This window comes from Balaenoptera ricei, chromosome 4, assembly GCF_028023285.1.
Source record: "Balaenoptera ricei isolate mBalRic1 chromosome 4, mBalRic1.hap2, whole genome shotgun sequence".
NCBI classification, from domain to species: domain Eukaryota; kingdom Metazoa; phylum Chordata; class Mammalia; order Artiodactyla; family Balaenopteridae; genus Balaenoptera; species Balaenoptera ricei.
Genome location: NC_082642.1, coordinates 92,887,821 through 92,914,459, shown reverse-complemented (window position 1 = coordinate 92,914,459; position 26,639 = coordinate 92,887,821). Strand labels below are relative to the sequence as shown.

The 26,639-nt window shown below is 51.0% G+C and overlaps 1 protein-coding gene across 1 annotated transcript in view; it reads left to right on the top strand.

The window, feature by feature from the left end:
* PDIA5 (protein disulfide isomerase family A member 5) overlaps positions 1 to 26,639 on the top strand; it is a 91,169-nt gene that overhangs the window by 33,570 nt on the left and 30,960 nt on the right. Inside the window, exons 4-11 of the mRNA XM_059920967.1 lie at positions 146 to 229; positions 485 to 530; positions 4,454 to 4,546; positions 7,520 to 7,580; positions 12,475 to 12,542; positions 19,102 to 19,193; positions 19,287 to 19,358; positions 25,726 to 25,862. Coding sequence (XP_059776950.1) covers positions 146 to 229; positions 485 to 530; positions 4,454 to 4,546; positions 7,520 to 7,580; positions 12,475 to 12,542; positions 19,102 to 19,193; positions 19,287 to 19,358; positions 25,726 to 25,862 — 653 coding nt within the window. The remainder of the gene's footprint in view (positions 1 to 145; positions 230 to 484; positions 531 to 4,453; positions 4,547 to 7,519; positions 7,581 to 12,474; positions 12,543 to 19,101; positions 19,194 to 19,286; positions 19,359 to 25,725; positions 25,863 to 26,639) is intronic.

Here is a 26,639-nt window from a genome sequence, read left to right as displayed (position 1 = left end):
CCCATGCGTAGTGAGGGCCTCACTTGCTACTGAGAATTCCAAGCTACCTGCCTTATTCTTGGGCCACCAGCAAATTTTACTCCATTAGCACCTTCGTGAGGGCTTCAGGTAACAAGTGCTTTTTCCTGACATTTGTGTTTTTCAGTGACGCAGAGAGTAGAAAATTGTGCAAGAAGATGAAAGTTGACCTAAGCGCAAAGGACAAAAAGGTCGAATTATTCCATTACCAGTAAGTACATGTGGGCATTTCCAATTTCCAAGTAAATGCTGAAAGCTTTCATTGGTATTCTCAGCAAACCGCGATTTTTAGTGAGATTAATTTTATTTCAGAATGGTTTTTTTCCTGTGTTTACAATTATTTCTTAAAACAAAAAACTTGACCTGTGTTCAATAACTGAATCTTATTAAGATGCTGCAGGAAACCAAAGGTAAGTGTCTTCACAACCATTCGTGAAGTTAACACATTTTTCTCCTCATTTGACAGGGATGGTGCGTTTCATACTGAATATAACCGAGCTGTGACATTTAAGGTAAATTCCCCTCCCTCATTCTCAGCAGAGGAGGAGGGGCAGAGTGTACAAATGCCCTCCCGAATGACCTGAGGGATTCTCATCTCTAGAACATGGATCAACAGAATACCTGGAAAAGTTTGTAACTGTTAAACGAGTGGGGATAACCGACCTGTAGACAGTTTGTGACTCTGTCAGCAGCTGTCCAGTGAGACGTATGACATCATGCCCTCCCCTGCAAAGGCCTGAGTCTCCCTTCGCTGTGGCTTCAGAGCCCTCCCTCACCTCTGCAGTGGTGTCCACAGGGGCCGCCCACAGGCTGGAGGGGGCCAGCTGTGCCCAGGTGAGCACGGCATTGTAGGACCTGGGCAAGGCAGCACCTTTGGGGCTGATGCAGCTCATTGCAGATGAGATGCCCATGTCAGTGAGACGTTCCCTGCTACAAATGCAATTCAGAAGGAGATGGAAACGCATCAGTGAAAATAAAAATGTAGATCCTCTGACCTGCAGGTGCTGTCCTGTTCATCACGTAGCAGCTCCCCCAGCCCTGAGTCCTTCCACTGCCCTTGGGTTCTCCTCCTTCAACATGTGCGTTCCCTTCCTCCAGTCAGTCTTCTTTTGCCTCTGGTCCAGGCAGCATCCCCCTGCCCTGTCTGGGGCCATGTGTTTCTTCTGTTCCAGCATATGCTGAACCCACCCTCTCTGACTCTCCTGCTTCTCAGACTGCGTTAGACCCTGGGCTCCTCTCTCATTGTCTCTCTCTTTCCATCTGTTTCCTTCCATTCTTTTCTGTCTGTCCATCTGTCTGTGCAGCTGTGCCCCTCTCCCTCTGCCTCTCTCCCCCCACCTCCCTGGTCATTTCTTGTTTATCCACTAACACTTGTTCTTTTTTAAGTTGCTGCAGCTTTTACCTTACACAGGCTCAGCCTGATAACTCATCATCTTAACACCCACTTAACCACTTAGAGAAAATTCTCCCAACTAGAGTTACTTAACCCCTCTTATTCTGTGTTAAGCCGTCAGCTGAAGTCCTTGGAGGGAACACGTGCTCCGTAGGAATCAGATTTCGCTGGGTGGGGTGGGGGAGGTGCTGAAGGAGAGAGGGGGCGGGGGCTTCTCGTGTTGTGTTTAGAGGTTGTGTTCAGTTTATATTTAGCTGGCCCTCTGAGGAGTCTCTCCTGGGCTTGTGGAGCAGAGACCGGCAGCTGCTCAGAACTGCAGTAGCAGGAGAGGAGCCCAGGTGGTCTGGACTTGCCTGGGTGAGGGAGGCCAAGTTCTGGCCTCTGTCTGCCTCCTTACAAAGACCAGGTGTGTGGGACCTGCTTGCTCCCGTCCTTCCTGTGATTTCAGCATCAAGAAGCTGGAGAAGTGGGCTGAGCATTGTACGGGGTCAGGGTCTTGGGCAGAGAGAGGGCATCCTTGGTCCCAGGGTCCCCGAAGCGCATGGGACCATCAAGGACTGGAGTAGAGTCCCTGGGGTTCTCCAGGGTGGGGGGCGATGGTGGAGCTCCCCGTGACTGCCTGATGGCTCCTGCTTCTTACAGGGAGCAGCCACGAACAAAGCCCTCCTTGGTCACGGATCAGTTTTCCTTTCAGGGTTTCTCCTGAGCCTCTAACTCCAGAAGGATGAAGGAGCCCCCCAGCAGGGTGGGTGCACAGGCTCAGGCTCATGGTCTGGCTGTTGTTGCTGTCACCTTGTACGGTTCTGCGGGGGCCAGGTCACAGGGACTAGGCCGGGGTCCCTAGAGTCCAGAGGCCAGATAAATGAGAGTGTAAAGAGTGGGGAACTCAAAGAGGGGGCCTTCCTGTAGAAGTGGCCTTTTGCTTGTCCGCCGACTGTCCAGCAAAATCCTTACTGTATATGAGTGGTGAGGACCAGAGGTGCCTGGAAGGCGAAATTCAGGGGGCCCTCGGGTGACCTTCTCCGAAGGCCTGTGGCCGTGGGTGTGGTTTCCCAGCCATGCAGACCAAGGTGCAGGGTGTTGGGCAATTTCCCTGGGATTCAGAGCACCCAGAATAGGACAGCAGCTGATGGCAGTGTCCCAGGTGCTCCTCCCTGCAGACCTTTCTACCCAAGATCTTGTTGGTTAGACTGATTTGGAGACTAAGAACCTGTGGATGGAATTATTCAACTTCAATTAAAGAAGAATAATCACCTGAAAAGCAAAAGATTGGTAGTATGAATGTTTCAATTACTACATTAAAAGAAGTGAATATTTTTCCTTTTTCCATCCACATTCGTCTTTTTTCCTTGATGCTGAGGCAGGCGTGGTGGTGCTAGCCCTTTAACTTACTAGCTCATGCTGGGATGGGACAGGAGCCTCCCAGAGCAGTAGGTCCTACCTATTTTGGGTTCCTAATCCCACTGAGAATCTCCTGAAAGCCATGGACCTTCTCCCTAGAAACAGTGTGCATGCATACATTGAAGGAAGTGTTTTCCTGTGAGTCTGGGGCTTCACAGACTCCTAAAGTCCACTGTGTACCCCAAATTGAGAGCACCGGCACTGGATCTTCTGGAACAGCAGGCGGGTGGGCACCTATAAGCATCTTTCTCACGTGGCTCGTGGCTGTGAGTGAGTATGGGTTTCGGGGCGGCCCTGCTGCTTCCACTTTGGCTGGTATCGTCACGGTGAAGCTCTCACTAGGGACTGAGAGAAGGCCGATCTGCCTTTGCGTGGTGGAAATGGCCCACTTCTCTTGCCAGCAGGCATTTCACAGCTCTGTTTGGACAGACAGAGAGCATTACCTGAATGAAATTCTGCGAAGTCCTGGCTGTCTCCCACTCTCCCGTAGTGCTCTTTCCAAATAGGAATTTCCAGAAATAACAAGCCTCCCAGGTCCTCTGTGTGTGACCGGTGGGTGGGCTGGATGCACAGGCTCACTAGGGGGTGTTTCCTTTCTCACCGCAGACCTCCCTCCCTCCTCCACCCCAGCGCACCCAGTTCCTCATCTGCTCACTGGAGCTTGGTCAAAGTGGGCAGGAGTAACAGAATCTTGCATCAAACTGGGGGACACTGAGGGCTCATCTGTTGACTTGGACGGCCAGCAGCTCCCTTCCAGGGCTGGAGGGACGGAGGCCCGGCTGGTTTCTGTTACCCGTTTCTGGCTCTCGCAGGCTTTGAGCAGCATTTCCCACATGACTGTCTGAGAGGGAAGGGAATGCAGCTTCTGTCCTGGATCAGTGAACTGTGGCAAGTGGGGAGGGGAGCAAAGCGATGTGCCCCCTGTTCCTGTTCCATGTGTGTCCTGCCCGAGGGGAGCAGAGATTTGAATTTGCTCACTTGTCCACATGTCAAAGGCTAAGTAAGCCCTTTATCCTGAGGGTCTTGGTCCGTGTCGAAGGGGGTCTTTAAGGAGAGAAATCCAGCAACCGGGGGGGCCACAGTGATGAGCACCCTGCCCTGGGGGCTTCCCACCTGAGCCTCACAGAGGATGATCAGGATCTAACACACTCCCAAACCAGTTTAGATCATGAAATACCAAGCCGGTTACAAGCAGCTGTGATTACTTGCTTATGCGATTGACAGTTTTAGTGGCTGCCTGATGTGTAAGTATCTTTGCACAGGATTGAAGACCTTTATTCAAATTGATCAGGGAGACTTTCTGGAGGAGGTGAGATTTATTAGAAGCACGTGACTTTGTTTTGAATAAGCCGACTAATTGTCTCAGATTTCCTCTCTTGTCCATGAAGAAGCATCGTAGGTGTCAGTGGACCAGAGTTAGGTGTCCTGTGGCTGAAAAATCCTGGTGGGGTGCATTTTTAGGGCCCTTAGGAAGCCGTCAGTGGTTGATGGTATGGCGCACCCCCAGTCGTTTGCCCATAGGGCACATGCGTCCCGTTCCAGGCACTTGGGTCTCCAGGTAGGGAATAGGACAGGTTCCTGATTCCCCCACCTCCCTCTTTTCCTGGCTAAAACAAGTTTTCCCTTCTCTGTTTTCGTCAGTCCGTAGTGGCGTTTCTGAAGGATCCAAAAGGGCCCCCACTGTGGGAAGAAGATCCTGGAGCCAAAGATGTTGTCCACATTGACAATGAAAAGGTAATTTTTCCATATCAGTTCTGATGGGCTCTGAAAGCTTCCCCCCTAACCAGGGTCTCCCAGGAGAGATGCCCAAGGAACTGAGAAGTGGGAGTATTTTGGGACCTCGAAGGGAGCTGGGCCAGCCCTAACATTTGGTTCCCCTTCCCAGCTCTGTGATGGAACCAACAGGAGATTACAGGCTGACTGCCTGAACCCTTTGCCTGTTCTTCGCTGCCTTATATAATGTATTTTAACGTGTTTAGATTTTCCTTATAGGAATATTGTTTAAATGTTTTCTCCTCATTAGGTTATTCGGTTGTTGGGACTGCCTTTGTGTTTTTTGGGTTTTATTTTAAAGTGGGTTTTGTTTTTTTGTTTGTTTTTATTTTTTGTTTTGAGAATAGTCTGTGGGGTTTGGGTTGGATTGCCAGAGACTTGGGTCAGGTCTTCACAATTCTGGGTCACTGTGTTAACTTTGAACAAGTTATTTACTTCAGTTTCTGGATTTGGCTGGTGTGGGGGGCTGGGGTCAGAAGGGTGGTTCTGATGTACAGTCTCCTTGCAACCCTGACCCTCCTCCTTTCAAAGCCTGCCCCACCTGGCCTGCATGTGCCTCTTTATCCATGTGTACCTGTGTTTGTATCATGCACACATGTGTGCCTTACTTGCTTGGCTGTGCCTTTACGTTAGGATGGGCAAGAACTTCTTTGTCATATTTCAAATGGCCTGTGAGACAAGCAGTGCTTTTTTGTAGATGGAAGGAGAATGTTCGTTTTTCCCTTGATAACATAAAATGTGCCTTTTATCTTCCTCTGCCTCCCCTTTTCATTTAAAATTATTGACTCTTGATGCTTGTTAGCTCAGAAGAAAATGACGCCATTTATACTTTCTGCAGGAGAGATCATGTGTGATCATCGTGGGCTAACCAAGTGGGCCTTTCAACTGAGGGGTGATTCGATTTAGGGGATGGGCATCAGCGTTTCTGGGATAGAAAGTGCCAGTGTCCTTAGCTTGAAGATGAAGCCTTTTTAATAGGCATGTTGGGGGAAAGGAGGAGGGGCAGGTGTCAGGAGGTGGTGGCACCTGTGCCTATAGCCAAGAAAAGACAAACAGCCTAAACTGATGGTTTCTCCCGGGTAGATTTTGTGATAATACGTGTTTTCAGCCTCTCTGGAAAGTGATTGCCTGCCGCCTCCCCCAAAATGTTCATGTCCTGAAACTTCTGAAATTGCTCTTCTGTAACTAGAAATATTAAACAGAAATATTTTCCCACACCTGTAGGCAGTCCTCTTGTTATACTGTGTGCTGCTGCTTTTCTGCTAATAGAATCCCCACGTAAAATAACAAGTTCCAAATTCAAGTTTGAATTGCCGATTTCTATTTGTAAGCTTAGAGTTCCACACTTAATTTGAAGGTAATTAAGCATCTATGAATGTAATGTGATATTGTTACTGTTCAGGGTATGAAACCAAATTGCTACAGGCTCAGAAAAACCTTTTCTTCTCAGATCTTTTACTGGTTTTAGCTCCAGGGATTCCAGAAGATCATTTTCAAAGCATCCTCCACCCCTAGTCAGGGTCAAAGATCTTCGTTACTAATTCTGTCTTAAAATGAGTGCCTTAACCCTCTAGTTATGTAAATAAGAGTAAACATTTTCAGAATTTGTTATGCAATGTTTTAAATTCCCACAAAATATTTGTAATCTTTTTAATCTAACTGAAAAATTATAAGCACTATATGTTCATTGTTGAAAATTTAGAAAACTAAGCTTAAGCATAAAAGAAAAAAATAAATCATCCCATCCCTCCCCATTGAGAGATACCCACTGCCAGTATTTTCTGTAGCCTTCCAGGCTTTCTGCTTAATGCACACATAAATATCGTTACTCACAAAAGTGTCATCACATTTTGTATGCTGTTTTGTAACTTGCTTTTCACCCTTACTTAATGTAACATGCACATCTTATTGTGACATGAAATATTCCTCTTCATCATTTTTAATGATGCAGTCGTATTCCATTGTGCGGGATGTACCATCATCTATCTACCTAATGCCTTGTTGCTGCCAGAAAGCTGCATTTTGAAATTTCCTCTTATTTTCCTTATTATTCAAGAGAGAAAAACCTCTAATTTTCTTCCATGGAAACTGGTTAGAGGAGCTTATTTTAATCAAAATATGCTCTGTCATGGTGCTACTCCGCAGTCCTTGACAGATTTGCTTTTTCCCAAACATCATTGACTCTGGTTGGAAGAAAAGTCTCCTACCCTGCTTTACACTGAAGTATCTCCATTAGCACTGTTGTGACCATTTGTCTTTTTACCTTTATTATATTCATTTAACAAATGGTTATATATTGTCTGATAACGAGCCAGGCGCTGTTCTAAAGGTTTTACAAACAGAAATCCATTTAGCTTGTAGCCTCCCGGGGATGGGGGCGCATCTCATCCTTACGCTCCTGTGTGCACCATGGTCTCCTCGGGCCCTGGATGGTGGCTGTAGGGCTGGGCTGGGGGAGATTCATAGCGGTGGGTTAACCCCATGTTATGTGATGAGCAGATCCGCGCCTGGCCAAGTTGGGCCTCCATGAAAGCAAGCACCACCACAACAGAGCCACTTCACAGATCGAATAAGAAGAGACAGCCTCACGGGACCCAGTTATCTCCTTGCAGTCTTCATTGTTCAGTGGGGGCTGAAAGTAACGCTGGTAACCTGGTTCCCACTACTTCATCCCACCAGGTGGCCTTTGGAAAGCCATTTGTCCCCTCGGGCGCTCAGTTTCCCCATCTGTAACATGTGAGGTGGCTAGAATAGATGGTCTCGTGAGGGTCTTTCCGCCCCTGACGTGCCAGGACTCTGCACTGCACCTCCAGCCCCCAAGTCAGACCATGGGATTTCCAAACCCCCGCCGCACTCCTCCCGCCACCGTGGTTCCCCGGAATGTCGTCTCCGTTCCTGCGTTGTCTGTAACCTGCAGTGTTCTCTGTGCCTCAGGACTTCCGACGGCTCCTGAAGAAGGAAGAGAAGCCGATCTTGATGATGTTTTATGCTTCCTGTGAGTGACTTTCTCCTTTGGGTTCAAGTCAGACATTCAGACTCTGGGTGGGGCCGCTGGGGGCGCGAGGGGGACTGGGAACTAGCCCCGGGCCTCCACTTAGAACGCCCGGTCACGGTGCTCACACCGTCTCCGCCTGCACCTCTTTTCCTTTGTCTTTGCCTTTTCGTCTGGCTCCGCCTCTCCTGCGGTCCACATCGGTTTTCCTCTCACTAGCTTCCGCATCCTTCTGCCCTCTTCCCCCAGCAGCAACATGGGTCTCTGCTCCAGGTCCCTCTGCCTTCCCCGCCCTCTGCCTCCTGCGGGCCTGTAGCCCTTTGCTGGCAGCCGTGTGCCTGGTGGAGCCGTACCTCGGCCCTGGCTCGCTCTCCTTGGCTGCTGCTGCTGACCGCCCGGAGCCTGGCCGGCCTCGGGGCGGCTGCACGTCCAGCTCTGGCTCCTGCAGAGCCACCTGGGAGGGCCGAGGGATCAGGACCAGGGAGAAAGGGGCCCACTCTTGGGGTTTGGTCTCTATATGAGGCAAGAGGTCGTGGGAACAGCAGAAGGATCATTGAGATGACGACCAGAAGACCTGGGTTCTAATTCCAGCTGTGCCAGCAGCAGGCTGGGCGACCTTGGTCAAGTCCTTCACCACTCTGTGCCTCAGTTCCCATTTCTGTAAGGGAAGGAAGGGGTTGGATCAGTGCAGTGGCTTTCAAACTTTTGGACTGTATTTGTAGTATTAAACATATTTTACATTGCAGCCCAGTACTATAGCTATATAAAGTGTATATAAGTAAGCTGAAAAGTTTCACTAAACCATACTTAACCCTTACTACTTGCCATCGACTCCACCGGATGTAGAGCACGTTGATACTTTCTTTTTCATTGTTTTATTTAAACATTAATTGGTTTTTCCTACTACTTCGTAACCCTCTAACAAACGGTCAGCAAATCATGGCCTGTGGGCTGGCTGCCTTTTTTGTAAATTAATTTTTGTTGGAACACAGCCACCTCTGTTCATTTGCATGTTGTCTGTGGCTGCTTTCAAGCTACAACTGTGGAGTAGAGTAGTTGACAGTATGTCCTCAAAGCCACAGATATTCCCCCATCTGGGCCACCTCTGAAGTCTAACTGGTCCCCCCCCCCCCCCACCATGGATTGAAAAACCTCGGATTAGAGCCCGTGTGTGGCCTCAGAGCTGTATCTCTGTGAGCTACATGTGCCTTCAGGAAGCCAAAGGACTAAAGGCCGGAGCGAGGGGGGTTGTGTGTGATGGGAGGTGGGTGTGCCCAGGCATGTCTGTGGCTCGAGTGGGTACCACAGGCTGTGGCACAGGGTTCTGTTTCCTCTTAAAAGCCTGCCTCCAATCCCCCTTCCTGAGAAGTTCTCCCAGCACAGGTTCCTCCCATCTCAACCCTGCTGACCATGCCTCCCCAGGGCTGGATGCCCTTCTGTGGGTTCTGCCTGACTTGGGCCTGTGGCTTGTTCACTATGACAACAGCCTCTCCCCAGCCCATGTTGATTGCTGGGTGACCCCCACCCAGCCTCCCCCCACCCCTCCCTGCCCCAGGGGTGTGCCTGCCCATGGAAAGAGGCCCTGGAGTCCCACTTCCTATTAGAGCCGGCTCTGCCCAGGCGGTCTGCTCTTTAACCCCGGGTCAGTCTCTCTATTAATATTCACTTGTTGGTTTCACCCCTTTTTTTTTCTCCTTGGAGGGATCTTACTACCTGCCCAGCTGTGAATTGCTTCAGGAATTATCCTGCCTGCGTAGTCCCTTAAGGACGGGCCTCCCTTCATTTATCTTAGGACCCTTCAGGTCTCAGCACATTGGTTAAACGAGACTAAAACAGAGATGTCAGTATACAGTACGTGTCACAAGGCAGGGTCATGGTATAACCGTGCAGGTTTCAGCGTAATGACAGTAGGTAATCACAGAGAGAGGTTCACTAGCAGTGTGCACCAAAGTGTGTGTGCCATTCCCCCTGCCTCACCCCGACTCCCCAGGCTGTCTGGAAGGGTGACCATCCTCCTCATCACAGCAGGCAGAGCTGCGAGCAGGCTTATTATCTTTGTAGAATAGAAAGCTGGGACAGAAGAAGCTAGGTTCCTTGTAGGTGTCATAGAACAATGAGTAGTGGAGAGGGAGGGAGAAAACTCGGAGCTGTTAAGTTTATACTTGTGAGGGATCAGATTGGCTGGCCTCCTGGGTCCCAGGTATCCCCAGATTGTGTTGTTGCTGCTGTTTTTAATGAAACAAGCTTGTGCTTTTATTTTACTAGTCCAACCAAGCAGTCATGGCCTCATAATTCAGTTTATTCCTGGGAAACACCAATTCCCTAATTGGGAAGTCCTTTAGGATTCTTTGATCCTAAATGATCAAAGATTGGGATGAAGGAACCTAAAGGCAGTGGAAGCCTTTAGTTGTGACAAATCTGGGTCCCGAGGACCTACTGATTATTCAGTGAATGTTTGTTGACTGAATTAATGAGAAAATAAAAGGGCTGGTGCTCTAACTTTTGGGGTTTGAGAGTGATAATTAGTCTTCTCTCTTCCCCTTCCTCCCAAGTAAATCAGTTGAAAGATAAACTCCAATAGGGATCACAGTACGAGCTCTATTTTTCGTAAAGCTCAAGTGGCAACTGGCCTGGCCCAGAGCTTCCTGTTACTCTTCAATCTCTTCTTCCCCTCAATAACTTCTTCACCCAGTACTCCACCCATGGGGACAGCTGGCTGACTGACACTTGTTTAGGAGTCACGGGGGATAATGTTGTTGCAGGCTGTAGACCGGCCGAGCTGGGGGAGAGAGGCCACACTTGTGAGGACAGGCAGTAAACTCCTGAATGTGACCCAATGGGTGTCCCACTTCCTCCATCTCATCAAGTCACTGACTGAAGTGGGGGGGGGTGGTGAAGGGCTTCATGTGTGCCCCCTTCATCCTCTCTCCTGGGGAGTGGAGTGACATCCCCATTCCCGGTGGAAGTGTCACCCCACCATGGACGGGGAGGCAGGCTCTCAGGCCTTGTGCTGGTAGAGGCCCCCCCTGCTGGTGCTTAGTTCTGCCCGCCCTCCCAGGTGTTGGCTCTGCCCTCAGCCTGCAGGGCAGGTGTTGTCTCCACCTTACAGATGGGGAGGCTGAGACTCAGACCACTTACATTGCTAGCCCGGGGGTCACACAGGCAGCAGTGGTCAAGGGGTGATGCACACCTGGGTCTCATTCTCCCCAGAGCTGAGCTCCCGCCTCTGCCTCTGCCGTGCGGCCTCCCATCCCTACCACGTGGCATCCATCTGGTGGAGCTTGAGCACCCCGGGGAGTTGGCATTGCTGTCTCTGTTTCCATTCTCCTCTCCGAATCCCCACAGAGGGAACAAGGCCCCCTGACAAGTGTCACATTCCTCCCTTCCAGTGCTTGTGGGGACCATGCTGTGGTGGCAGCTGCTGGGGAGAGGTGCCTCTTGTCTTCTGAGGGCAGATGCGATGGGATTGCGCCGCAGGCTGACCTCACAGCAGCTCCTGTGTCTCCTTGAGTCTGAGCCTGAACTAACGGCATGTACTTAAGCCCAGGCGTAACGCGCTGATGTGTGTGTGTGTGTCCATCTGTTTGCCAGGCAGGAACGACAAGGAGGGGGCTGTGGGTATTTTGAGAGTTTTATGTCAAAATATCCTGCATTGCATCTTGTCTAGTAGACTTGGTGCTGGGGAGGTTCAGGTGGTCTCCGGGGAGTTTTGACCTGCTCACGGTTCTACAGTATCTATATCTGGCCCAGTGGCTGAGAGCAGCTCTCTACCTGCGTTAGTCTGCCCACAGCCTGCCAAGGCATTAGCTAAACGTGGACTAGAGCTTGTCAGTCTGCCGCTGCGTGGCCCTGTCCCCACTGTGCCCTGTCGAGATGACATCCAGACTGACGTGGGTTCCAGGCAGCTTTGGTATCTGTGGCCTTCAGAAGCATCTCAGAGCCTGTTTTGCAGCAGAGCGGCTGTCAGAAAGAGTAACAGCCTTGTGTGTCAGAATTCCTCCTGTCTGAGGAAACTGGGGCTCGTATCCTGTGGGGTCAGTGCCTATGTGTGGCTTGTTCTGGTTGAAGGGAAGGGGTGGGTTTAAATCAGAGTCTCTCTGAAGTAGTAGTGGGTGTTTGGGGCCTGGCTGTCTTGGCCCTGAGCCCCCCACATTTGGGGGTTTCACCACCCAGGAGAGGAGTGTGACCGTGGTGGACCAGAGAGGGTTGAGTCAAAGACATCACAGAGTTCCCCAGTGTCAGTGCTGGAAGGGGCCTGAGGCTATCTGGTCCAACACCCCTCATTTGCCGGAAGGGGCAGCAGCCCAAAGAGGTGACCTGTCGGGGCCATCCAGCAGGTCGAGGGAAGATGAGACCTTGAGTGTCTGATCCTGGCCAGCGCTCGGCTGCCTCTAGCCATGGTGTGATTCACTGTTAATGAAGGAAAAGAGGCAGAAAATCCCCAAAGCCATTGTATATATGGTTGCACGTTTTTCCTCCTAATAGCATTTGATTCAGGTTCATCTGCAGCCCCTGGCTGGGCAGCGAGGGGAGGCTTTTAGTTGCTCACGAAGGGGGTGCTTTCCTGGCACCTGCTGTGGCTCCCTGAATCCCCGTTGAGCTCATCCTCAGCTCTAAATTATTCAGTGCTTTGCCCTCCCCCAGCTGCTTCACATTTGCCTGTCAGTCCCGCATTTATTGAGTGACTGCTGGACTGGGTCCTGTTCATGCCATCGAGTTTGTCAGCTCTTGCGGGGCTGGGGCCTCTGCCTTTGTCCCCATGTGCTCCCAGAGGCTGGGGCAGTCCTGGCTTCTGGAGGTGGGATAAATGCGTGTTGGTGGAGGCTGGCCTGAGGGGAGAGAGGGCGGAGCATGGGGCCAGTTGTAACCGTTCGGTTTTTCTCCTGCCGGTGACTAGGGTGCAGCGTGTGCAAGAGGATAATGCCGCATTTCCAGAAGGCTGCGACCCAGCTGCGGGGCCAGTTCGTAAGTGAGGCGCCATGGGCCAGGCGGGGCTGCCTGCCAGCTCCCTACTTCTCCCTCTCTCCCTGGGAGATGGCGGAGGACGGGTGCAGGGTGAGGGGAGAGGGCAGGTTTTGAAATCACGAGAAGGACTTACTCTATTACTGCTGCCCCTGCTGCCCCAGGCGTGTGGTTGATAAGACCTGTCCTCAGTGGATGCTGAGAACTCTCCAGAATTGCTGGGACCAGGAGAATTTGGCGCCCGTCAAAGACCAGTGATGAAATAGCCAGGAAACCAGCGAAGCACGTTCGGTGTCGCCGAGAGGCCAGGGGCCAACAGCAGACCGTCAGGGGTCTAGAATGTTGGGGGCTGGGCTCCAAAGCAGGCCGAGGCTCTCCCGATGCCGGGGGCCCAGTGGCAAAGACAGGGGGGCACGGTGACACCAAGGGTGGGCCCGAAGCACAAGAGGGTCCACGAGGCAGCCTCCTGCCCAGGCTTGCAGGGCTCTGTGGTTCCCGTGGGGCAGAAAGAACGTTGGAACCACAGCGGGGAGAGGCGGTGGGGAGCTGGAAACCTGAGCCCACGGGTTCTCAGAAGGAGAGTGTGCCGGGGAGCGGACAGGAGACAGGGTTGTCTCAGGGATGCCCACCTTTAGGAGACAGGAGGGGAAGGGGAGCCACTGAGGAAACGGGCCTTCAGAGAAGTAGGAGCAACCAGGATGGTCAGTGAAGGAGGAGGGGAGGCCGGGGCGGTCAGACCTCACCCAGGGCTGAGCATCAGTCACTGATGGGCCTGGTCGTCTCTGTGTGTCCTTCGCTTTGCCAGGCTTGTCTCTTCTGTGCCATAGGTCTGTCCATTTTTGCACTTACCCCGAGCCACAGAGGTTTGGGGGTTTTTGTTCCGTTAGTTTTGGGTGTTTGTTCTTTTTTTTTCGTTTTGGTGGCAACAGAAAAATAACTGCTAGCTCCTCTGAGAGCATGGCAAAATCCATATTCCTTTCATGAAAGGTCATCAGGTGCCATCTCAGTGGGGCGGGCCAGAGTCCCACCAAGGGAGTCCTGAGATCTTAAAACTGCATCATGATCTTTATGGATCAAATTAAGTTGCTGATTAGTTCAGAGTCAATTAAAAAAAAGTTTAATTGGCAGCCTCTGAGCATGGTGACAGCCCTGCTAGCTGGCCCCAGGATTGGGTTGCAAAGAACCAGCTGCTTTCTCTTTTGACCTCATTTCTGGGGAGACACCAACGTCCTGCTTGTTTCTCACTAATAAACTTTTAGCAACTTGCCTGGAGACGTTTGGCCCTGGGGCACACATATACCACTCTGGGGAAGTTTCACTTCACATTTTGGGGCCTCAATAGATACCATATTTTAAGATTATTTCGCCTGGAGAAGAGACTTAATTACCCACAGAGTTCTTTCTGCTGCACCCGCATACACTTAAGACAACCGTTCAGCTCACCCTCCTAACTCTGTGGTGCAGTGGAGGGTAAAGAACTCCAGCCCCAATCAGATCACAAATTAGCTGGCCAGCTCCGTCAGAGCAGGTGAGGTCTTGGTGCCAGCCAGTCTCCTGCACTTTCTGGAAGATTCTCAGCCAATGCTGCCTCTAGCTGCCAAACTCAGCATTCCTCCAGGCCCCTCCTGTGCTCCCCCAGAGCCTGTCCCTGCCTTGCATGGTCATGTCTGCTCATCTTTGCTTTTGTTCTGGATCACTTTGTCCACCAGTTGATACTAATTATAATTAGGTTTTCTCACTGAGATGTGAGCTCTTGAGCATTTCTTCAGCACAGAGCACAGGCCAAGCTCAGAATAGGTGCCCAACACATGCTGATGAATGAATGAATGAGCATGTGGCTTACTGGGTACATTTTATTTTAAGCTCTATATTTACATTAAAAGCGATATTCTCCTTTTTGAAAGGAATTCAGAGCATCAGTTCCTAAGGACGGAGGCAAAGTGGGAAGGACGTTTGTGGGACAAGGGCCCTGGGTTCTTTTCTGGCCCTGGGTTCACACTAGGCTCACTTGCAAGGTTAGCCCTGAAGATTACTTGTTAAGGGTACCTGCTTCCAAAAATGGAAAAAAAAAAACCAAAAAAAGCCAGTGCCTGCTTCTCCTGCTTGGGCCCAGGTCAAGAAATAGAAAAAGGTGACCCTCCCAGTTCCCTAGACAATGTTATAGAAAAGTCAGTGGGATCATTCAGGTACTCAGTGAGGCTGGCCAATCAAGCCCAGCTTTGGCCAGGTGTTAGTTACCTCTGTGTTATGTGAACTCATCCATTACTTTGCTTCTGTATTTTCTTACTTGGGGTTTGTTTTGTTCTGCTTTCCCCTTAGTTTCTTAGGAAAGCACCTTTTGAAAAGTTCTCACCCTTTCCCAGCTCCATAAAGGAGGAAGGGTCCGAGCCACCGGGGACATCACCTACTTCAGGAGGCCTCTAGAGGCCAGGGCTCATGGTACAGCCGCAGCTTCCCAGGAACGGGGCAGCCAGAGGTGTGGATTCCTTTTTGTCCTTGCACATGGGGCAGAGATGGGCTGCTGGTCCCCTGAAATCAAAAGCTTGCCCCCCACCGCACTGCTGAAATCCAGCTGGGTTAGCACCTCCTGTTTCCTCTTCATCTCGGTCATCTTTGGGCCCTTTTTGGCTGGCCGTGTCTGTGGCAGGGATTAGAAACCTTCCTCCTCTACAGATTTCTTGGGAGGTGTCCAACCTAATGATGTCATTAAGTTGGAAGCAAGGCTGGGTCAGGGATGCACAGCCTTTGCCATTTTCCAGACTCAGATCTGCCTCTTTTTTGCTGTCACTGATGTCTGGTGAGTCATCAGCATCTGTCCCATCTACTCCTACTAATTGACATCCTCATCAGCAGCTGCTCCCCTGTCTCAGAGCAGAGCCCATCCTTGTCTGTCTCCTCTTCCCAGCCTTGCCAGTTATTGACATTGACACTGAGTCTTTTGTTAACCTGGGCCATGATGGGCCATCTGGGTGTAAACGGTGAGATGTGTCGGTCTCGGTGACAGATTTGTGCAGATCAGACTGTGGTGCTGGCTGTTACTAAACGACTGGGAGATCTTGGGCAAGTTGCCTTGGAGCCTCCACTTCCCCCATCCTTAAAATGAGGATGGTAACACCAACCCTGCCCACCTCACTGGGCTGTTGGAAGAGCGAATGGGCTGGTGTGTGGAGACACCTCTACAACCTGCAGACACTTCACAGATACAGATGACTGACACCTCCACCCGGGTCTCACTGCTCTGTGCTTACTGTTCCTTCCACTCACCGAACGGGGTGCTCCCAAGGGTCTGCTTTCCACCCTCCTTTCTTTCTTATTAACACATTGGAACAAGGGCCTGGCACTGTACTCTCCTTGTCTCCTATGGACTGTCCCTCAGTGATTTGTATCTACATCTATAGCTCAACAAAATGTAGCCCCATGGAGCCTGAGTCTCTAAGCTCCAGTACCACACGTCAGACTGCTTGCTTCCCATCTTGGTCTGGATTCTTCTCCCTGGGTCCCAGATGCAGGATGTCTAAAATAAAATTCAGTGTCTTTCCATCTGGCAGGTGGCCAGCTTTCCTTCACGACTCCTCCCGAGCACCGCAGGCTCCTCTGCCGGTGTGCCTTTCTGCCAGGCCATTGTCATCCATCTCTCCCCCTCACATCCTCCATCCTCTCCCTGCCCACCAGCCCAGGTCAGACCCTGGTTAGCCCATACAGGGTGGTTGCCAAAGACTGCTGACTTGTCTCCCTGACCTGTGACTTTCCCCTTGCAACCCCCGATAGCTCTCCGGCACCTCCTGAATAAAGTCCTGGTTTCTTAGACATTAAAGCCTGGTCCACAGCGACCTCAGTGAACTCACCCAGCCTTCTCTCCCTACTCCCTTCTGTGTGTCCTACAGTTAAACCAACGTGGTCTCAGTTCTTGAGCCACGTCTTGTTTTGTCTTGTCTCCATTTTCTCTTCCTGGAATGTCTGTGGAAATCTTACCCTCCTTGACCACTAGCTCACACGCTCCTGCTTTGTGGAGTTTCCTTGATGGTTCCTGTCACAACATGGGCTGGACATGAGGAAGATCATGTTGTGTCAGCTGACTGGCCCCAAGCACACATGGCTCGGTGTCAGGCACGGTGGCCCTAACTTCTCCTTAGGTTGAGACCAGTTTTGCCTCATTTGGATTCACAAACTCCAAAAAGTGTTTGTAAGTAGTTGTTCAAAAAAACAGTTATCTCATTAACTAATAAATGACCCCAAAGTAGTCAGAAGTGCTACAGAAACTCAAGAGAATTAAGAGTTCATCACAAGCAAAGGTGGTTTAGAAAGGCCGCGTAGGGGAGTGGGATTTGATTTGCCTTAAAAGATGGATGAGTCTTCGGTGGTAGCCGGCAACCTGAGCAAAGGGGGTAGAATACTCGAAGTCAGGGCCAGGAGAATACAGCATGGGTTCTGGGAGTGTGAGCAGATCTGCAGAGCTTCTTAGTGGTATTAGTGAAGACGGCTAACAGATTTTGACCGTTGTAGATACTTTACTTGTACCATGTCATTTAGTCTTCACAGCAACCAGAGGAGGGGGCTGCAGATGAGGAGACTGAGGCACAGAGGCAACTGTGACTTGCTCAAGGAAAACATCTACTGAGAGAGGAGTTAGGATTTAGACCCAGCATCCTAACCCCTGAGCCCAGGCTCCTAGCCACTGTGGTATATTCCCATCTGCAAGGGGCCCCAGACGGCAAACAGTCCAACTTCCTCCCTGTGCAGAAATCTCAGACTGTCTCATTCCTGGGAGAATTAAAAACCTAGACCCTAGCAGGTGCACAATTAAGGGTTTTGTAGGGAAGAAGAATTAAAAAACGAGATAGAGACCATATGGTCTTTGAGTGTGGAGTTAGACTTTAGCCTGCATTCAGTGGAATTGAAAGGTTTTGCACCGGGAAGTGGTGTAATGAAAGAGGAGGATGTGGAAGATTAATCTTGTGGTGAATGTGCACTGACACTGGGGAGATCAATTAGACATTAAAAAAGAACTCTAAACTAGACAATTATTACTGGAACAGGCTGCTGAATCAGTCTGGGGAGATGAGCAGACGGGCTTTTAGAGTGTTCCAGGGCTTCTAGTAAGTTCTGTCTCAGGCTTATTTTCCCTGTATTCCTTGTAGCATCCCACAAGGGGGTGGGAGAAAAAAAAAAACAGATTTAGCAAGCATTTATTGTGTGTCTGCTGTATGCCAGGCACTGTGCTAGGTACTTAAAATGGTTCATAAGATATGTTTAGACGCCTCTAGGGATGGAGCTGCCAGAGGCACAGGTGGCTCCCATCACCCAGGATTTGGTAGGAAATAAAGAACTTGAGCACCAGTTTTGTGCTAAAACCTCTGACTTGGGTCATCCCATTCAGTTCTCTTAAGAGCCCTGTGATAGTCTCCTCACCCACACCTTCCAAACAAGGAAGCTCAGGGAGGGTGAGTGACTTGTCCAAGGTCACGCGACTGCCAAGTGGAAACAGTCTTCTGAATCAAGTTCACTGTCCATAGAGGCTGCTCTTTCCCGTTTTCTCTCCCTATGCCTCCTTACGTATTATTCAGCAAAATTCTGCTTCCTGGTTTCTTCTTTCTGCTTCTGTAACTGGTGCTGGCTTTTTTGAACTTCCTCTCCCCGCCCCTCTATGCCACCCGGCGTTGTGGAACAGCCTTCTTGCATCTGGCCACACTGTGTTCTCTCGTGAGAACAGATTCAAAGTCCTTTTTCCGGGCACCTGATCCTGCCGTATAGAAAAAAGTTCCTGCTTCGGGAAAGGAGTTCTAGGGGACTCATTCTGGGTTTTTCTTAGTACATAGGCTTGTCATCAGTAACACAGCTACTACAGTTTCCCTTCCCCATTCAGGGGTGTTGGATATGTGGACCCCTGCAACCAGAACATGTTCAGACTTCAGAGATGATGGTCAAATGATGCTGTAGGTGCTGGTCACCCACAGGAGGCCCAACAGGGTTTGGAGGGAGGAGAGTTAGGCAGGCAGATGGTCATGAGAACCATGCAACCTCCTTGGCCACATTAACTGTGAGATCTGAGAATGTTGCACATGAAGCCGGGGCGGACAGACTGAGCTATCCAGGAAGGTGTCCAAGGATGCCTTAGAGTGGTAGAGTGGCTCAGTGGTGATTCCATAACTTGGGAGAAGGGTACAACCTTAGTTGACATGGGCAGAGAAAAGGCATAATATGTACTTGGATGGCAGTGAACCCACTCTAGGACCTGGTTGACCTTGGTAACCAGGCCAGGTTTCTTCTTCGACGCTCAGAACTTTGTTTTGCTCTGGGATGGTTTTTCCCACCGGGCAGGCAGGAGGGAATGCCGGTATGGGGGGCAGCCCTTGGGCCCAGATGACTGCTTCTTCCAGAGCACTCGGGCATCGTTCGCAGCTGGCTCGGGTAGCCTTGCTCCCCCCGCTGCCCCGGGCTGTGCGTCAGACTGTGAGGCTTCGTCCCCATCGTCTGTTTCTGGTGGGACAGCTGGGCCGGCGTGGACAAGGTGAGGGCGTCTGCGGGCGGAGAGTGGACAGGTCTGTTCTCCCTTTGCTCCCAGGTGCTGGCCGGGATGAACGTCTACTCCTCGGAATTTGAAAACATCAAGGAGGAGTACAGCGTGCGCGGCTACCCCACCATCTGCTATTTCGAGTAAGTCCCCTGCTTCTCTGCTGACGCTCGCTCCCCTCCCTGACGGCGTTTGCCTCCCTGGCTGAGCCCACGGTGTCTCCCCATGTTTCACAGGAAAGGACGGTTTCTGTTCCAGTACGACAGCTATGGGTCCACAGCTGAGGACATCGTGGAGTGGCTGAAGAAGTAAGTTGGCGTTTGCCTTGGTTGGGGGGCGGGGAAGGGTGCCCAGAGGGGGAGGGGCATCTGCCGGGCCCCAGGGTCTCCCTGGTCACAGGGCTCCGGCTGGGAAGAGAATGAGGAAAGAAACGACCATTTTGTGCTGCCCACGCCAACTGTCTGTGGGCTGCATCTAGGTGAGGGTGGGGATCTGTGCGTGCAGAATGTGCGAGTCGGGAGGATTTCGTGTGACTGGCCGTGATGACTGCATTTCAGATAGGTTTTTTTCCCCTTAGTCTACCTGATGGCTAGAAGTATTTCTCACCCAGGACGGCAGGTTTGAGAGAGGTTCCGCTGCAAGTCTCTCTGAAAATAGAGTTGTCAGTCGAACACTCATTTTAAACATAACACTTTGTATTATGTGCCATGAAGCTAAGAAGTGTCCTCATGCCTTAGATTTGCAGACTGCTTTGCCGTTCACCATGCAGCCCCGCGGAGCTGCTTCTTAGCAACCTGTGGTCCTGTTTATAATGTGATTAGATCCTTATAACCCAAACCAGCCGTGCACCTGGAGTCCCCCGCCCCCCATGCTAGGTGTGTGACTTTTGCGTGACGCTTGGACCCTGACTGGTGTGTTGGATGGGGAATCTGTCTCCCCAACACCTTCTCCGTGGCCGGAGCTCTCCTGAAGCCCACCCCGGAACACTCACCTGCTCTGGGCTGTGCCTGTCACCGGCCTGGCACTTGCCAGTCACTGCCGGTGTGTGGTTATTTGTGCACAGCGCTTAGAATAAGAACGGCGTTTTGGAGCATTTTGGAGCTCCACTTTGTGGCTGACCCTGTTCTAAGCACTTTGTGTCTCATGGAATCCTCAGGACAGCCCCATAAGGAAGATATTATTATTACCCTTATTTCACGAATGAGGTGACTAAGCAGAGTGATGGAGCAGCTCGTCCAAGCTCCTGCAGCTGACAAACAGAAGGGCTAGTGTTGGCCCCCGGCAGCAGCTCCCCCGAGTTCTGGCCGGAGCCTCTGCCCTTTCCCCAGCTGCCAGCACGGTGGATATTTATTGACATCGTTACCGCAGGGGCAGAGGGTTAAAGAATTAGTTATCCAAAGCAATGAGGCTGAAAGTGTGTATTTTCAGAATGGAAAGGAAGATAAATTTTGTACCAAAAAAAAAAAAAAAAAATACCCCCAAACCCACAACAAACTGTTTGATTCTAAAGGTTGAAACTCTCAATCTTCTGTTCCTTGGGTTCCCGGGGGCCCAGGAGATAAAACACCATGGCAGAACCGTGTTTGCATGGTGTCCTTTATTTCTTGGAAACATTTTCACATCTCTGTCTCCATCTATTACCTCATTTCCAGCCCCTGCCCAGGAAGGCAGCTCCCCATTATCCTGTACTCATTGTCTTAACCTGGGCCTTCGCACCCCTGTTTTCATTTTTCACTTGATAATAAGCATGTCCTCTCCTCCAGCCAGACATATCTCGCTCTGCTTTGGGAGAAGGTTTCAACAAATGGCAGTCTCATTTGTCACCAGAGCATAAAATCTGCTTCCCTCCCCCTTCTCTAACCTTTTCTGGCTTCAAAATACACTCTTATCTTCTTGAAGGATAAGGTTTATTATTTTTTTTAGAAAGTGTTCAGAATTGCTTGCTAGCCCTGGACCAGGGGAGCACGTCAGTGGCTTTTCTGAGATGGGGTATTATCTCCCCACTGGACTCCACCACTCCGTCCCCCACCCCACCCAGCCCCACCACAGCTCTTCCACCAGGCTCTGTCCCAGGCCCCACTCATACCCCCAGGGCTACCTCCTGATCCCTGTCCTGGGCTGGCCCTCGCCACTTCCCACCTCCGCCTTCCTCCCTCTCCTCACCCCCATGGGCCGGAGACCTTGTTAGCAGCTTTTGGTTCACCCTGGGTCTCCAGTCTCCAGGCGGCTGAGGTTGGTGGGGTAACTCCGGGGAAGGGAAGACAGCATCCGGGTCCCCCTGGGCGGCACCTCCGGAGCTGCCCAACCACCTGTGGTCCCTGTGCTGGAGGTGCACACATGGGGGCAGCTCCTCCAAAGGCATGACCATAGCCCACTCCCCCAGCACGGCCGGGGGCAGGGAGGTGACTTCCTCAAGGACCCCCAGTGAGCTGCTTCATCTCATGCCTCAGCAAGATCTAGCAATGTCACTGTGCTGCCAGCTCGCTTAATTTTTTAAAAAGTCCTTTCTGATTTTAAGGCTATTCAGTGAGCTGTATCATTATTGAAAAACTTAAATATTTAGTTAAACAAGGGGAAAAGTGGCCCCCTTACTCAACTACCCAAAGGTAATGTGTTGGTGATATTTGGCAAATTTCCTTCTAGATTCCCCCCAACATATACCCAGCTGTGTGTGTGTGTGTGTGTGTGTGTGTGTGTGTGTGTGTGTGTTTTCCTGGTGCCAGGTGTTTTAAGTCTTCACCAGGTTTCCACCAAATCCTGGTGGGTGGGTAGCAGTGATCCTACCTTTCCTGCTGCCCTGCACTTCTTCCTTGGGCCTCTCCATTGGCTGCTTATGGCTTATGGTCACCAAATGTAGAAGGATGAGGGTGGATCCAGCCTTGCTAATTCTCAAGATCAGGGGTCCCCAACCCCCGGGCCGTGGATCGGTAGTGGTCCGCGGCCTGTTAGGAGCCGGGCCACACAGCAGGAGGTGAGTGGCGGGCCAGCGAGCGAAGCTTCATCTGCCGCTCCCCATCGCTTGCGTTACCGCCTGAACCCTCGCTCACATTACCTCCTGAACCATCCCCCCCGACCCCACCGCCGTCGTGGAAAAATTGTCTTCCACAAAACCACTCCCTGGTGCCAGAAAGGTTGGGGCCGCTGCTCTAGATGACTTTCAGAAGCCCAGGAGAGAAGAGCCAAATCCTGCCCTCTGACATGTGACTGGCGAGTGGGCCAGGCAGGGCATCACTGGTGTCGGAGTGCCCCAGGGGTCTGGGGTAGATGCGATGATCCTGGCAGTGTGCCCTCTGGTGCTTCTGGCAGCTGCGTTTCTCATTCCACTCTCTGCAGATTTCCTGCTACTCAGTTGGGCTTGGCAGGTAGAGGGTGCAGAAGTGGCAATCCATTTTGACCTAGCTACCCATTTCTGCCTGTGTATTTTTATACTAACCGGAAGTGGACTGAAAACAAACACAAAGCCTTCTCAACTTGTCATGTTTTGAGTTGCATCTTCTTATCAATGGCATGTGCACCTGCCTCAGGCAAGGACGTGCTTTGTGTGAACTTCCCAGTCCTGGTGAACCTGGGAAGTCAGAGTTGCAGGATTGGAAGGGAATGTGAAAGTCAGTGAATCTGCCCCCAGCGATTCTCTTTCAGTGTTGTGTTACCTCTCGGACAGATGTAGTTACTCCATCCCGCTTAAACACCTCAGAGGACAGGGCCTCGACTCATTTTGAGGGTGTCCACTCATGTTTGAATGAATCTTATTGAGGTTATGAATGATACCTAGGAACATTTGGGTAGTACTTCATACATTCACGTCCATTATCTGTCTAGATGTACCTGCAAGGCAGATGAAGAAGGGCCTACAAATATACTGCCTTGTAGATGTTTTAAGTCAGGCTGGTTGCCTAAGCCTCTAGAGCTGGAAGGTGGAGGAAACAGGACTCAAAGCCAGGTCTTCTGACTCCCAGTCCGGCTCTTTCTCTCTTATCTGTTGTAGATAGAACATTCTTAGTTCTGTTGAGCTAAAGTTTCTTTCTCTGGAGCTTCCACTTGGTGTTGGTTCTCCTTTATGGAGCCATAGAAAATAAATCTTAGTTTCTCTTCCCAGTGCAGTCTGAAGTGTTTGAAGACAACTATTGTGTTCCCCATGTCTCCTGGTTAGACACCTCCAGCTCCTTCAACTATTCTTCTCTCATTCCCTTGTTGATTCAGAAAGAGTTTATTGGGTATCTGCTTTGTGTTAGGTGTAGGAGGTAGAGAGAGAATCTAGAGGGAGCCCCATTCTTTAAGGAGAGAGACAGTAAAAAGCGTAGTTCAGGCATAGTGCCCTCTTACTGCTGTGCCCAGCTCTGCAGGCCTCTCCAGAAAGCAAACTTCCTGCTGTCCACTGAGTGGGAGAGGGGCACCCACCTGGCCGCTGGGGAGACGGACAGGATCTGAGGGCCCCCCATTCAGCCCCAGGCCACAGCCCTGCTTTAAGGGGGTCCTCCTGGCCCTTCGGAGCCTTTGCATATTAGGGTGGTTCTTGGGCCCCTGCACCCTCTGAGCACCCAGCACCTCAAGTTTCCACCCTCTAAGAAAGGCAGAAGTTTTTTGCTAAGTCGGCTTTCTAGCTTCTAAATTTGCACTGACCTCTTTTTCTCTCTTTGCTGTTGTCTTCTTCCCTGTCCTTTTTGCTCCTGTGGGTTCATACTTTTCTTTTTTAAACTCTTGTACTGTTATTTTAGTGGTTTTGGCGTATGTCCTCCGTGTTTAACTAGAAATTTCTCAGGCACTTTCATATGCTTGTACTGCTGCTGAGGCACGGCGTCTCCATTCTGTGTGTATATTCTTGCTGGATTTTTAAAAATTATTTTAATCTTAGAATAGATTCCTTTCACATAATTAAAATAATTTTTTAAAAGATACTTAAAGATTACATTGAAGTTTTCCTTTTATCTGGTTCCTCCATCCTATTCTCCCTCCTACCCCCTAGAGGTAACAACTTTAATTAGTCCTTATGCAGATAACACGCAAACATGAATAAGTGTTTTTTATCTCTCTCTATTTTATGCAGAAGTTAGCATATCATGGCCTGTTGGGTATATCCCAGCAGTCTACCCACATCAGAGTGTAGGGGAGCTTCTTTGTCCTCCTTTACCACGCTCAGCCCTCCATCGTGCAGAAGGACTGCAGTTTACCTACCAAGGGACACTGCGTTCTTCTAGTCTTTGCTATGACAAATCATCTACAATGAATACCTTAGAATGTACGTAATCTTGCATGTGTCCAGGTGTATTGGAAAGATAGATTCCCTGAAGTGGAATTGGTGATGTTTTCAGGGATTGGTGTTTTGCGCCCCGGTTTTGGAACCTAGGTTTCTTGGTGTTGGTCTGGGACCGTTGTCTGGCTGGTGACTCATTCTAAAGCTTGACTTTGCCATCAGCGCTACCTGACATTGGATGTGCACGGGCTCAGAGTGGTTTGCCCTCTCCCTGCCACTTCCCATTGCTTCAGACCAGGGTGGCTGAAGGCACCAGTGGGGCCTCGTCCAAAGCACCAGAGAGGGCTTCTGAAGGTGCCGTCAGACCCAGGCTCTGCCGTGGGGTGGGGCTGACAGGTTCCACTGTGTCAGCTGCATGGGAGGGCTGCAGATTCCATTGCGTGGGCAACATTGGTCTCATGAATTCTCAGCCCTGGCTGCTGGAACTTTACACTTTTTTTCTACTGTAAGCTCTCAAAGGCAGGAAACAATGGTTGTCTTTTCACATTTGTCACCCTAAAGCATTTTTTCAAAGTAGCGATTAAGGTGCTCTGGCAAAGGTGTTCATAAAGCATCAGGGAGTTTGTGTCACTAGCAGCCTTATCCTCAACTTTGGAGCAAGAGAGGCCAGCTGTGAGCCTCCCGCATCACAACTGCTGGTGACGTAGAGGTCAGCACATGGCTGTCCCAGGTGGAGGCAGGCTCCAGGGAGGTTAAGCACCAGCCTGAGGTTTTGCAGCTCGTGGTGGCAGAGCGCGGATTTGGACTGACCTCTGAGCCTGGCCCTTTCTGCTCCAGCATTCTGCCTCTGGAGAACCAGCTAACTTTGTTCCAGTCTCTAGGAAGGGTTTGTGATGTAGCCTGGATACTGTCATAGTTAGGGTGCCTTGTTCCCCTGGGCCCCACTCTTCCTCATTACGACCCTCCTCCCACGCTGGTCGGTGAACGCCTTGCACCCGCCTCCCCGCCCCCCAGCCCTTCCCGGGTATTTGGTCTTTCTCAGACACCTGGCCTCTGCCTTTCCTCCTCACCACCACCCCTCCCTTCGAACTCCCTCTCCCCGCTCCCCACCCTGTGGGCACCACGCAACACAACAGTTAACTTTGCCAAAGCTCACTCTTTGCTGTTGCTGTTTATTCTTGCCAGTTGGCTGAACGTTTGAAAGAGCTTGAGATACTAACGAACACCCCCGATTCTAGGGAGGAAGTGAGGTTTCTTGATCTGCCCAGAGAGCTGCAGCTGAAGCCACTGTTTGCCACAGGCTATCCGCTGAGCACCTCTGGGCTCTGAGGGGACGGCGGAGGTGGGCAGGGCCGAGGAGTCCTGCTCCGCTCCTCCGGGGGGGTGGCGGTGCGCCCCTGAAGCAGGCCATGCGAGCCGCTGGGGGTAAGGGCTGCGCGGGCCCCGGCGCGTGCTCTGAGCTCTGCCTGTTTTTGGTCTTCCAGTCCACAGCCGCCACAGCCCCAGGTCCCCGAGACTCCCTGGGCAGATGAGGGCGGCTCCGTTTATCACCTGACCGATGAAGACTTTGACCAGTTTGTGAAGGAACACTCCTCTGTGCTCGTCCTGTTCCACGCCCCATGTGAGTGGAACCTTGCTCCTCTCTGCCACAGCCTCCCTCCCTCGGGCGCTGCAGGGCGGGCGCCGCTCTGAGCCTTTAGATATTACCTAGGACGGCAATCATCCCTCAACTTACAGGTGGGGAAACTGAGGCCCCAAGAGGGCCCGAATCTTGCCCAGTAGTTGAAAGGGCACAGGGAGGCCAGGGCTGGAGACTCAGACCCCGCAGCATCTAGAACAGCTTCTTTCTGCTTCAGCTGGCGTCCGTCACAGCCTGAAGCAGCCTTGGTGGATCAAGGAAGGAAAACATGTGAATGCTGTAAAATGTGTTTGCAGTATTGGCTGAAAAGCCCTGTAGCTCAGGAGTTTTCTAGGCCAGTGTCCTCCCCGTTCCCGCGGAGAATGGAAAATTGATTGTAATTCGTTTCTGAGAGGGAGAAGGCTGCTTCTGGAAAGGTGAGCAAGGGGATGACAGCCCCTGGGCACAGAGTTCCAGGGAGCAGCTCCTGGGGAAGGTGGGCCCATCCTGATGGGTGAAGAAGGTGGGTCCCCAGCACCCTGGGACAGAGTGCATGTGTGGGGGGTACTCCTCTCTCATAGCTTCTTGCCAGCTCTTGGGCCCAGTGATGGTGGGTAAGAGGAAAAAAAAGCAAAAAGAACTACTTCATGGATCAGTGTCATAATTGCCCAGTCCACAGAGGCATCTGTAGTGAGAGAATACTTTATTAATCATCTTTGTCGTAGAGATCCTCACGCTATTCATTGTGTATTGCCTTACGGTGGCAAAGTGGCTGCCCGC